We start from the raw sequence: 14,169 nt of genomic DNA on the forward strand, positions 1-14,169 counted from the left end.
GAATCCCCGAAATCCCACAGCCAACGCTCTATAAAACAGAAGGAGGCATTTTATAATACAAAGCATGTATGTTGAAATCGACGATGCTTACATTTTTGTTTTCCTGGGTCCAAACTTGACCATCAATACACGACTTAACAAAGAAACAAGGGCGACGGAATTCATGGGGAGGGGGAGGGGCGATCGTGGGACCCATCTAAGGGTCTTTGGTCAATTTAATATTCTAAATGGGGTCCAATATTACAGAACAACTTGTCAAGGAACCCTGCGGGAACTTCTGGTTGTTGTTCTGTTTTAAAGAAACAAGAGACAGAAAAAATTGGGCCCAAATGCAACTAATAATTTGCCCCAGACAATTCTGACATGAATCAAATGTTTAACATCTTGAGGTTTAATAGCTTTGCGTTAAAGTTTGAAATAACTCCCTGTAATTGGGAATACACGCCTCATGTTCATGTTAAAGTAGGCTTTTATAAATGAGAGGAAATAGTAATGATGATGATGATGATAGTGAAATAATGATAACAACAACAACAACTATAATAATAGTAGAAGAAACCATGATAATGAGAGAAAAAAAATCGTTTCGATACCTGCGGAATTAATGATAATGATGATAGAAATATAATGATAAAAAGAAGCAATATCTATATATAATAAAAATGATGATGGTGAGAATTAAAACAATAATAATAATGATAACAATAATTTTAACAATATAGGCCTACTTGCCAAGCCCATTATAGGCATTGCTCTCTCTGCAAGCGCTTTTCCCTATATAATAGGGGCATTTCTGCGAATTTTTCATACATAATAGAGACACAATAGATACAAACAGTAAGAAGTTAACCGACAGACTTATAATAGCATGATAAAGCACACAAGCAAAATCAATACAAATCTTCCCTGAAGTAGGGCCTAATGTGCCTTTTGACATGAATTCCAGAAGAGTAAAATAAAATATGTTTACCTCGAAATTGTTGAAACATATGTGATTCAAAGTTCCTTAAAATATCATGTAGGCATACTCATAAGCGTTATGTATATCGCTTTGTATTACCTTATGTGGAAATCAAATCATTTGAATTGAATTGAATTGAACTGAATTGAATTGAATTGAAGATACACGGAGTTGCAGTGAGCTATACTGTATATGACTTTAAAGGGAAAGTGCATGGGTTGCAAGTACACTGACTAACTCATACCATCGTGGACGTGACTCCTTTCACTGTTTCAAGATTATAAGTAAAACCTTGAAATTCTGTATCAGTCTGTATGTTTTGGGTCCTATTTTAATGATGTAATGGTTATATATTTTTTAATATACTTCTACATAAATACGTTGCTTGATTTTTTTTTCTCTCTTTTGGGGAGAAACTTGAAAATAAGGTTTCCGATCCATCACCTTTCAATTCTATCATATTATCATAATGCATCCGTTTGTGTGTACTTGTGAGTGTGTACATACAAAAACCTATTTGATTGTGTCAGTGTTTGCATGTTATGCATTTGTGTGCATGTCGTGCGTTTCTCTTTTATACTATTTTGTTTAAAAGTTGTACGAATATCAATGAACTGTTGCTGCCATCCAATCCCATCCACATGAATTTAACTGAACTTTAGACAACAAGAAAAAACAAACATATTTTTTGAACAGATTGTCCAGCAAATTTCCTCGAACTCCATTGATGTGTTCTACTACACTGTTGTTGCTTTTTTTCTTTAATCACTGCGTTCACAAGTAGATTTCATTTCAAAAAAAAAAAATTGTCTTTATTAGACAAGAAAACAATTAGGGTTTTGTGTATCATATGCGTTGATGTAATGTGCCAAAAGAAATAAAAGCAACAAATCAACACACATATACCCACAAAAATAGATACCACTTTGTCTTTCTATTTGTGTGTGTGTGTGTGTGTGTGTGTGTGTGTGTGTGTGTGTGTGTGTGTGTGTGTGTGTGTGTGTGTGTGTGTGTGTGTGTGTGTGTGTGTGTGTGTGTGTGTGTGTGTGTGTGTGTGTGTCTTTTGTATACTCTGTAATACAATTATGATATACATAATGTACATGTACTGTATTTTTTTGGTAGTGCTTTGACAAAGACTAGTTATCACGTGTTATTCGATGTGATGCAACGCCAACTTCTTACGCAAGTCTATGTGTTTTGCACGGTACATGTTATGTACATTGTACTCTACGACCAGTGATCTCTTTACCGGGTTAGCCGTGAATACAACGACGCAGACATCGTGTATGTGGAGTGCTAAAGTTAGTGTAACAAGATTACAAGACTTCAGACCTCAGCCGGCGGGGACGAGACGTGAAAATGACCGACAAGCAAATGAAAGAAGGACCACAAAATGGAGGTGGAGACGCCAAACCGAAGTTAAAACCATGCTGTGCATGTCCGGAAACGAAGAAAGTGAGAGACGCTTGGTAAGGTCCCAGTTTTGATGAGTAACGGACTTCGCTTCGTTACGCGGTAGTGGGCCTAGTAACTTACCAGTCAGTAGTAGTAGTAGTAGAGACTAGTGCAAACCAAAGTTCCTTCAGTCCCAGTGGCATTGTCTGCATGTGGTGTTTTGTGCTCTTATTGTAGGATGACGGGGCGGGGTTGCATTAAAATGTGTTCCCATTCCTTATTAGCGTGAAATGTAATCTGCACTTTGCTTAGCCTTTCCTTTACAGTCAGTTACACAATGATGAGCCATATTTTGGCTTATAGTTATAGGCCTACATTCTGTATGGCAAAGTGCACAATTGGACAAAATTGCCATTTTGATTAACGTTACTCTGTTGCACTGAACAATAGTATAGAGTAAAACCCCCAATTTTCGGACACTAAAGCTTTTTTACAATATTTGTTCAACTCAAATGATACTCTACAAAATTATATCTATTATGATGTATGTTAAATATATCAACCTGCTTTTTTCCAATATTGATTTTGTTAAATGTACATCATAACATTTCACAGCTGCACAGAATCCCCAAATATTATCACTTTGTCAATTCCCCAAAATTCGGACACGCGCACAATGTCAATATGCATACAAGGCCGCTGAAAAATGAGCGTGCGCTATACCTTGTTGGCGCAAGGTTGCATCGGGGATGTTGCGGCGCCTGTTCGTGTCCGAATTTTTGGGACTCTGCGCTTGCATTCAGCCCCTGTACAGTTATTCACTGCATCAGCACATGCAGAGATTTTGTTTTTCTTTTGTGCTTTTGAGGATACCATCACACTCTGAGCTTGCGATAAGCGAAAAATCTCAGAATGGCGTAATTTTTCAATTTTTAGCGCTTTTTCGGCGATCCCGATTCTTTACACGGGACCTAATTCGCGCGCTTTGATGGCAAAATTTGGAATTTTAGATAGATTTTTGGAGGTGACTCAGGCACTTTCCTGTGGTGAACGAGTGTGAAACGATGTGATATGCATGTGTTGTGACAATATAATTTGTTGGCTTGTGATAAGTGTCTGAATTTTGGAGGCCAGCCGAAAATTGGGGGTTTTACTCTATTCATGATGTAATTTAATTCAGTCAGATCTAATTATTCACATTTTGCTGACAAAATTCATTGTTTGATATTCTTGTGTCACACAAGGAATACACCTGTAGATTTTCCTATAAAACTGTTTTGTTTCTTAGAGGGGCATACCCGCCACAATGAATGGTCCTCCTATTATGCATCTACCCCAGCAGATAACTCTAGATTAACTTTCGAAATTCTTGTTCTCCAGTGCTCCAGCCTGTTGCTGTAGTGTATCACTTGCAAAGTCAAAGAGTTCTTACTATAAAAGTGTGGAAAGGTACCCAGTACAGTGGACCTCCATTATAATGAAGTCCTCAAGACCAGCAGTTTTCTTTCATTATATCGAAATTTCATTATATCCAAACAAACAATAGAAGTCAAGTGCATAGAGCAGATAATGTTGTGGCCTGAATATTTACTTTTTTATAACTGGAATTTCATTATGTTCTGTATAGCGGGAGTGCACTGTGTCACTATGGCATGCAATTACTGGAACACTAATAACCGTAGTTAATACATTGTAGATCTAAGGTGCATGTGCAACTGCAAGGATTTGGACCAAGGTTGTAAGACTGGAAGCAAACACAGCACATATTGCCAAACAGTTTAACCCGAATTCATTTCATCCAAAGTGTAAATTCAGTCATGGACAAATGTGGAGATAGGAGAAATTCATAGACAATACCTTGCATGTGGGCTCGCATGCCAGCGTGTAAATCTATACTGGCAATCACAATGTGTAATTGTGCATTCATGCAATTAAAATTTGCATAATCCATGCACTAGGTTCAGAGTAAGGTTTACTACAGAAGGGGAAATTTTTGCAGGAGTCATTTTTGTGCTCAGATGGGTGAGATGAATTTGGCTTGTTTTTAATTTTGTGAAACACAGATCAAAGGCAATATTGCAATGTACATATAACATACAAAAATATAGCACGACTCTTTATATTTGAGCTAGTATCCTGTCGCACGAAATGCATTAAAATTCCCACCTGTACAGTACCGTACCTCCTTGAATTCTGGGCTCTGAACTTATCTCCAGCTCATACCCATGAAATAAAACTTTCAGTGCAGTATGCAGGATCAGGGTATACCTATGCACTGTAAGTGCACTTACAGACTGTTACTATCTATGGCAGCAGCTTGTTTGTCATTGGATTGAATATTTCCTATTCCTCTTTATTATTAGGTGATCCGAGTATCCTCTCGGATCACCTTCTGTATCTGTACGGATTCTTTGTTTTTCTTCTTCTTCTTTATTTCTCCTCAAAAGTTGTGCAGAGGTTAGCTCAGAAAGTGCATTGCCTCTCAATGTCAGACTTATACCATATATGTATCATGTCGCAAAGACGACAGCGCAAGTAAAATCATAGTGATCAGTCGACCGTGACGTCACTATGACGTCATTATATGAAAACACATTTTCATGCATATCTCATTAATGGAATGGAATATTTCAATGAAATTTACGTCACATATATTTCAAGTCAAGCGCATTCTACTCATATTCTCAAAATTCATTTTTATCTCAAAACGCGCGCGTACGCGCGCGTTGAAATATTTGTATGCTCAAATCCAGCTCAAATTTTTTTTGCACACGTTTCAGACCATTTGGAGCATTTTTTGAAAAATTGAAAAAATTGGACGGACGCGTACGCGCGCGCACATATACGCACGCACAGCTAATATGAAATAGAAATTTTCAATTTTTTCACACGGATCGGATGTCCGAAATTTCAAGGAATATTTCTACCAAGTTTCAAGTCGATCCGACTCAATATGACGTCATACGGGCCCGTCAAATTCAAAATTCCGCGCGTGCGTCAATGGGGATACACAGTGCAACTATGCCAAAAAACCGCCAATTTTAAATCGGATTTTACTCGTCAGGATGGACGGTGACCCCCCATTTTCTTTACATATTCTGAAAGGTGATGAGTTGTACATGTCATTTCATGGGCTGGCTATGCTGATAAAATGATTAAAAGATATCAAATTTCTTAATAAAGTAAAAAAAGTAAATTTTCAAAATGACGTCATCAAATTTCAAGTTTACTCGAACGTATCTCACTAATCCTTTGCCAATTTTCACCCAAATTTCAATATGTTGTAGCTTATGAAATGCTCTTTCATAAATGTAATTAAACAATTTTTATTTGATGACGACATCACCTCGAAAAAATGGATTGAAGGTAACCTTGTCAAATTTGACCAGTTTACGTGTAATCTCTATGGGAGTGCAATTTTTATGGAAATGAAAATTGACATGACTATCTTTATCGAGCACTAGCTCACTTATGCTTCGGTGAATTTCTCTAAGATTTTAATATGTTGTAGCTGAGATGTAGGGCTATCGTAAGTGTGCCCTTTGTTTTTTCATACGTTGTCGGAATCACGTGAAAAAACTTGGTTGAAATTAAAGTTTATCTTCAATGTATTGAAATATTTCTTTCTTTTTGCAACTTTCTTTGCAATAACTCAAGAAAAACAGCCCCTATCACCTTCATATTTTGCACATGTTTAGTTCATGTCACGAAAATTATTTCATAAAATCACAACTACTTGATCAGACGCCATCTTGGGTATGTAAATTAGGGTCAAAGGTCATAGATGTTTCATCCTGTATCTTGGTGAATACATGTCCTATCTTTCCCATATTTTGCACACGTAAAGACCATGTTACAGGGATGATTTCATAAAATAACCACTTTTTGCTCAGATGCCATCTTGTCTGTGCAAAGTGGGGTCAAAGGTCATATGTACTTCTTTTTCTATCTTTGCTATGACGTGTTATCTCTATGGGAGGGAATTTTTTAGATGTGAAAATTGACATGACTCTCTTTATCGAGCACTATCTTACTTATGCTTCGGTGAATTTCTCTCAGATTTTAATATGTTGTAGCTGAGACTTTGCAGTATCAGGACTCGAATCATTGATTAAAAAAAAAGATCGGATCACCTTAATTTGTCAGTGATGACAAATTACAATCTCTAGTTAGGTGATCCGAGTATCCTCTCGGATCACCTTCTGTATCTGTACTGATTCTTTATTCTTCTTTCTTTGTTTCTTTCTTTATTTCTCCTCAAAAGTTGTGCAGAGGTTAGCTCAGAAAGTGCTATGCCTATCAAGTTCAAACTTATACCATGTATGTATCGTGTCCCAAAGACGACAGATCAAGTAAAATCATTGTGATCAGTTGACCGTGACGTCACTATGACGTCATTATATGAAAACACATTCTCAATCATATCTCATTAATGGGATGGAATTTTTAAATGAAATTTACGTCACATATATTTCAAGTCAAGCGAATTCTATTCATATTGTCAAAATTTATATTTTCTCTTAAAACGTGCGCGTACGCGCGCGTTGAAATATTTGTATGCTCCAATCAAGCCCAAAATTTTTTTGCACACGTTTCAGACCATTTAGAGCATTTTTTGAAAAAATGAAAAAATCGGACGGACGCGTACGCGCGCGCGCATATACGCACGCACAGCTCATATGCAATCGAAATTTCCCATTTTTTTCACTGTGATCAGATGTCTGAAATGTGAAGGAATATTTCTACCAAGTTTCAAGTCAATCCGACTCAATATGACGTCATACGGGCCCGTCAAAGTTGAAATTCCGCGCGCGCGTCAATGGCGATAGACAGTGCAACTATGCCAAAAAACCGCAAATCTTAAATCCGATTTTACTCGTCAGGATGGACGGTGACCCCCCATTTCCTTTACATATTCTGAAAGCTGATGAGTTGTATATGTCATTTCATGGGTTGGCGATGCTGAAAAAATGATTAAAAGATATCAAATTTCTTAATAAAGTAAAAAAAGTAAATTTTCAAAATGACGTCATCAAATTTCAAGTTTACTCGAGCGTATCTCACTTATCCTTTGCCAATTTTCACCCAAATTTCAATATGTTGTAGCTTATGAAATGCTCTTTCATAAATTAAATACACAATTTTCATTAGATGACGACATCACCTCGAAAAAATGGATTGAAGGTAACCTTGTCAAATTTGACCAGTTTACGTGTAATCTCTATGGGAGTGCAATTTTTATGGAAATGAAAATTGACATGACTATCTTTATCGAGCACTAGCTCACTTATGCTTTAGTGAATTTCTCTAAGGTTTTAATATGTTGTAGCTGAGACGTAGGGCTATCGTAAGTGTGCCCTTTGTTTTTTCATACGTTGTCGGGATCACGTGAAAAAACTTGGTTGAAATTAAAGTTTATCTTCGATGTATTGAGATATTCCTTTCTTTTTGCAACTTTATGTGCAATAACTCAAGAAAAACATACCCTATCACCACCATATTTTGCACATGTTTAGTTCATGTCACGAACATTATTTCATAAAATAACAACTACTTGATCAGACGCCATCTTGGGTATGTAAATTAGGGTCAAAGGTCATAAATGTTTCATCCTGTATCTTGGTGAATACATGACCTATCTTTCCCATATTTTGCACACGTAAAATCCATGTTACAGGGATCATTTCATAAAATAACCACTTTTTGCTCAGATGCCATCTTGTCTGTGCAAAGTGGGGTCAAAGGTCATATGTACTTCTTTTTCTATGTTCGCTATGACGTGTTATCTCTATGGGAGGGAATTTTTTAGATGTGAAAATTGACATGACTCTCTTTATCGAGCACTATCTTACTTATGCTTCGGTGAATTTCTCTCAGATTTTGATATGTTGTAGCTGAGACTTTGCAGTATCAGGACTCGAATCATTGATAAAAAAAATCGGATCACCTTAATTTGTCAGTGATGACAAATTACAATCTCTAGTTATTATTATTTTTTTTTTTTTTAGGAGGGGAGGGGGATGGGGTGCCATCATGCTATTTCAGCACTAGCTCTCACTTAACATTTCACTTGGTGACATCGTTTAATGTGCATTTCAATCTTTAGGCCTATATGACCTCAGAATTAACATTTTCTGTGTGTGTCCCACTGCTGAAGTAGGTGTGTGTGTGTGTGTGTGTGTGTGTGTGTGTTTGTAGTTCATAGTATTATTTTGTTCCATGTCGCTTGGTTGATCCCTCTGTACTAACTTTCTCTCTCTGTTTTCTTTACATGACTTTGTAATCCTGTCTGTGACTTGTGAAGCATCATGGAAAAAGGGGAAGCAGCTTGCGGTGATCTCATCGAAGCCCACAAAGAATGCATGAGAGGACTTGGATTCAACATTTGACCATAGGCTGTGCTGAGAAATCTATTGTGAGAGACTTTTCTGTACCGTTAGTCGACACTCAACTTCAAATGTTTTGTCATGATATTTTTAGTCATTTCAATAGGGATAGATACACATACATATCAATGGTGAGTTTGGGGGTTTGCTGCTGGCTGTGGGAAGACATTATTAGTTATCACTGCCTAGTTATAGATGCATCTCCTGCAAATTTGAAGTTTACACCAATATTCCAATGTTCCTTTGTACAAACAATGTTCCGGATGAATGATTTGAAGGACATTTTGCAGTCATGTAGGGAACAAGATATTAACCTGAAGACACACATTTCTATATTGTGAAGTTGTTACGAAGATATCATTCTCAAAGAAATTTCTATTGCATGTTTTACATGTCAGATATTGACAGAGAACTAGGTTTGGCCTTTCTTGTATGTACTGTATGGAGACAAATACATGTACTAGTACAAGTGTATTGCAAAGGAACAGGACAATGAAATAATGACAAAGGTATGAACATATGCATTAGATTTTACAGTTACCAAATGTTGAAATGGAAGGTACATTTGTATATTTCATGGCATTATCTTTGTCATTTTTTTTTATTGTCTGTGTCCTTTCTTTATTCCCAGACATGTGCAACTTGTCTTCACCAACTTATCTAGGCAAGGATAATGGAAAAGGCCTTGAACTGTTGAACGCACATAGTGCAAGAACTTCCTAGAAGCCTCTAGCAGGCTTGGATAGTGTAAGAGAACATGGTATGGGATCAGGTTGTGAGGTTTGGTCAGTCACGTTTGTTTCAGTGTGTTCCTACCTATCCACTTTCTCTGTAAATACTGTATCAATGACAATCTATGTGTATAACACTAGTGTTTATATACAATGTATCACCAGGGAGGTGAGATGTCTCACCTCCCTGATATCACCCCTTTCCACCATTCCACTGGTAATGCATCAACCAGTGTTGGGAGTGTTTGAAGGTTTCCATAAAGATTTATGAAGCTGCTTGAATATCCAACTGAAAAGAGGTTCGTCTACAAGCGCTGAGTAATGATGGGTGCTTCTTCAATGAGGGTCTATATGTAAAGATCTGTGTAGCTGGCATTTGATGGGAATAAGTTGGAACAGTTTGAATTCAAGGGCTGTATCTTGTTATGTGAGAGTTCTTTCCCTCAACTGAATACTTGGTGTGTTTTATGTTTTTGGGGTTTTTTTTTTGGTATAATTCTGAATTTTGTGAGTCAATGTATATTCACAAAATGTTATGCAAAAAATTGTAGAAATACTACTTCTCATGACACAAATGTGCAGAGTATCTATTATTTTGGAATGTGGATGATAACCAACTTCCTTGTAAAAAAAAAAAAAAAAAAAGATACTGGTAAATTAAGTTCTGCACCATCGCAAATTCAACCAGTAGAAAAACTGAATTTAAAATGTATTAGTTCCAAACCAAATATTACATCTAGTTTACATTGTATGCATCGAGACTGACTGTTGGATCGAGTGTCATTTCAAGACAGCTACTGCACGTCAATACACTTTACATGAAAACATACTGCACACTACATCTCATGTTTGAATACATGGCATCTAAAATGCTACTTATTTTGTGAATGAGCTAATTAGAAACTTCCTTTTCACCTCTTACCAATAATGTTACCATAATCTGGGCTTTAACGACGAGCTCTTCTAGCAGTGAAATACATTCTTGACTTCAAGTTCAGTTTGGAGGAAGATGGAAAGAGTAGTGTGGAATATGAACTCAGACATTGCTGTATTGTCCATGAATTGTAGATGAATGCTTCCAACCGATGTGTCTCATATCTTAGACTGTAACAACAGGGAAGCACCATTTTGATGAGTTCACTTTGAACAAGGTGCTACTTTTAACGATGTTAATTAAGCATGCCTAATATTCCATTATGGTACACTCTTTTTCAGTGATCATGGTTAGAACAAAATTCGGTCACAATGAAAGGGAAATTCAGTTCCCCAAATTATTATACATCTTTCTTTATGGTATACTTTACTTGTTCAGCTGTAATGAAATTTGTATACAAGAGAAAAATGCTGGTCCCAAGGACCTTGTTGATGTACTTGTACATGTAATGGGAGTGGTGTGTACTGTTATTTATCTGGTCTTTTTTCTTTCTTTCTTTCCTTTTTACAAATATGTTAACAAGGCACTGGTATTGAAACAAGCTAAAACAGCAGTCATGATGACGACGTTATAATAGGGTTTTCCTGTATTGTTGACATGAATGGACCAATGAGAGCGATATAGAGTGATGTACAGTCACTATCTCCATGCTGTGGTACATGTACATGTAGGACTAAGAACAGTCTGTTGCAGTGTAAGCTTTCTGCAATGAGGCCTGTCATTTCTTTTTCTCATTTTTACTCAGAAGATGACTGAAGTTAGAGGAATACTTGCAAAAGTCTGCTATTGCATAAATTCAATTAATCTTCCTCATATGTACACCTGACTGTAGCAAGGCCAAATGAATTATTGTTTTAAACTGTACATTGTACAGATTTTATGATGGATATTTTTATGAAAATGTAACTAAGATGTTACAAAAATAAAGAAACATGAAAATTTATATACATGTGTTGAGTTGTCGAGAAATTGTATAGCAGGACTTTGTGTGTATGTGTGCGTGCGTGTGTACATGTATTTGTATAATTTTCGATGCAAGAAGAATAATTACAAAGGATTTAAAACTACATTGTACAAAAAATACAGAATTTGAGTAGATATTGCTGATGTCTTTGTACATCAGTATCACAAGGATGTCTTTGCTCATCAGTATAATATTGTCTACAAAATTACCATACATCTGATCCGACTGGCTAAGCCTGCTTGCTGGGAACAGGTACAATTAAGATTCAAGTAAAATATTCAGTGTGTTCCTTGTGACTGTGTGTGCATGTGTGTGTGTGCTGCCTATGTGTGTCTGTCTGTCTGTAAATGGACGCTGGATTACATGTGTTGTATATTCCAGACAATGAATATCAGGGGTCAAGTTATTTTGCTCAATGGCACTTCATTCATAAATTCTGTATCTCACCAAGCTTGAAACATCTGTATGGCCCGAGGAGGCAGTTCATAGACAGGATCCAAGGCAAAAAACTTGTGATGATTAAAATCATGTAAGTCATCTGACAATGTGAAACTGTGAACAAGAATTCATGTCTCAAAAGATATCCTTGGCAAAGTTTAGTGTTCGAGGAGAATATATATATATACCGGTATATATATATACACACACACACACACTAAATACGTTTATATAATATATATATATATATATATATATATATATATATATATATATATATATACGTATATATATTAATCATAAGCTGACTTTAACGGATCTGAGGAAAACACAGCAGTCTGCAACTTGAGTGATGTTCACTTCTGTGTGTACAGAGAAATAACACGTAAGGTAATGAATGAAAATTGAGACTTATTTTCATCAACTTGGTCATTTATTTGACATTTTGGCTGCCAATTTTGTGGAGTTGACTGTATGTAGTAGATACAGCTTGGTACATAAGTGAAGTATGGAGTGGCACAAGTTCTGAGGGCTGCATGCATTGTGTGTTTGGTGTACTTGTGGATGTGTGCTTACTGGTAGTCTTGGCTAAATTCAAATGTGAAGTCAATCTTGTATGAGTTAAGACATTTCAGTGCATATTTCATGCTTAATATTATGCAATTTTTAGATTTTTTATTAGTTCACAGATACAGAATAACCATTATGTACTAAAATAAAACTAAAAAGGAGGCAAGAGTCTAATTCTTCTGTGACACAGGAGTCTAATAAGTCAACAGGACACGACCTTTGACCTTTGTATTTAAGTGAATATCTCATATTGACGAAATTTTAAACCATGCTGGTCTTGGTGTTGTATGGCTAGGAAAAGGGGAAGGATTTAGTAATAGCTGGATATTGAGCACCTTGAAGCTGAGATTAAGTGATATGTGTAAACAGGATTTGTTGGCAAATGTTTGGTCATATAGAGTATGTTTAAATTATAGGATTTCTAAGAGGAATAGTCACTTTGAAAGGTATTTAGTCCAGTTGAGTAAGAGGGATAGAATTTCATTGAGCAGTTTTAGATGTAGGTCAAATCAGTTGCCAGTTAATAATAGAAGATTTGTACAGTCATTTGATGAAAGGGATGTTCAATGCCCTTGTGATAGACATGAAACAGGTGATGAATTTCACTGTTTTCGTATGCCCCTTCTTTGAAAAGGAAAGACAGTTACCGGTACATTTAAGCAATCATTATTTGGTTGAACGTCCTTGCTCAGTACACATGTCCAGATTATTTTCATGTTCGCATTTAGGACAGCTTAATAGATTAGTATTATTTGTGAGGCTGATCATGTCATATTTTGCAAATTTGCAGAAGCCTGAACAAGTTGAGTGTACTTTAGTCAAGAAAGAAAATATTGTAACTCGTAGTGGTAGAAAAATTAAGCATCCAGTGATACTCGATCTATAGTAGTTGTATGTTACGATTGTTTGGTCGTATGGTTCATACGATTAGTTAACCTTGCTTGCCAATTTGTATATCACTGTATATATGTTTAGTAGGTATAGACTATTTTATATACATCATGTATATATCACAAACATGTATTCTTTGTTATTGTAATAACCATATCTTGTATTTATGTGTTGTACTCTCATACCCCGGAATGGGGTCGGAAGAGTCAATAAAATCACCAGTATAATTACCAGGGTGAAAGAAGGTAAATTTTACATGCATTGTACCTGGAGAATTGTCAACAAAATCAAAAGATATTCCCAAAGTGGCAATTTACTTCTACATAGACTTTTATGTATGCTTTATTTAAGTGTAATGTTTGCCCCTTTGTTGGATGCAAATTATCTATATTACTGTAGTGAATAACAGGTTAATTTCCCTGAGGCAAGCCTAGTACAGTACCTCCATAGTAATAGCCATATGGACACCCATGAAGAAGCCAAACTCAAAAGCAGTCAGTGTAAACATTACATGTGACATTGCTGTTAATACAGTATAAACAAAATAAAGGACCAAGCACAGTAATATTTTGTTATGTCCACTGAATGAAGAAATCATTTAGTTTTTTCTCCTTATGAGTATTAACAATGTCTCTCGTATACAATGAAGGCAGTCATAAATGTAATAAGAATGAAATTAAAACTAGAGAGAATGTTTTCATTCTTAATCTGTTACGAGCTTGAGATAGCTTCTGACAAATCATTTCCTGATTCCTCTAATTTGTATGTATGACAAGAAATACTGATTAGCAGTAACCTGTCAAGTCATAATACTAGTACAGTTGAACCTCTCTTATCCGGCCTCCCTTTATCCGGCTCTCTCTATTATACAGATGCAATCTCGCGGTGATTTATTT

At 36.1% G+C, this 14,169-nt stretch overlaps 1 protein-coding gene across 1 annotated transcript; it reads left to right on the forward strand.

Moving 5' to 3' along the window:
- Positions 1-2,180: 2,180 nt before the first annotated feature.
- LOC139730596 (cytochrome c oxidase copper chaperone-like) lies at positions 2,181-11,311 on the forward strand. The gene is made up of 3 exons (XM_071641454.1): positions 2,181-2,433; positions 8,664-8,774; positions 9,377-11,311. Exons 1-2 carry the CDS (start codon positions 2,324-2,326, stop codon positions 8,746-8,748), a joined length of 195 nt encoding a protein of 64 aa, XP_071497555.1. The 5' UTR covers positions 2,181-2,323; the 3' UTR covers positions 8,749-8,774; positions 9,377-11,311.
- The last annotated feature ends 2,858 nt before the right edge of the window (positions 11,312-14,169 follow it).

The sequence above is a fragment of the Diadema antillarum genome, unplaced genomic scaffold (genome assembly GCF_040938485.1).
Source record: "Diadema antillarum isolate AM-2024a unplaced genomic scaffold, OU_Dant_1.0 scf00000022, whole genome shotgun sequence".
NCBI lineage: Eukaryota > Metazoa > Echinodermata > Echinoidea > Diadematoida > Diadematidae > Diadema > Diadema antillarum.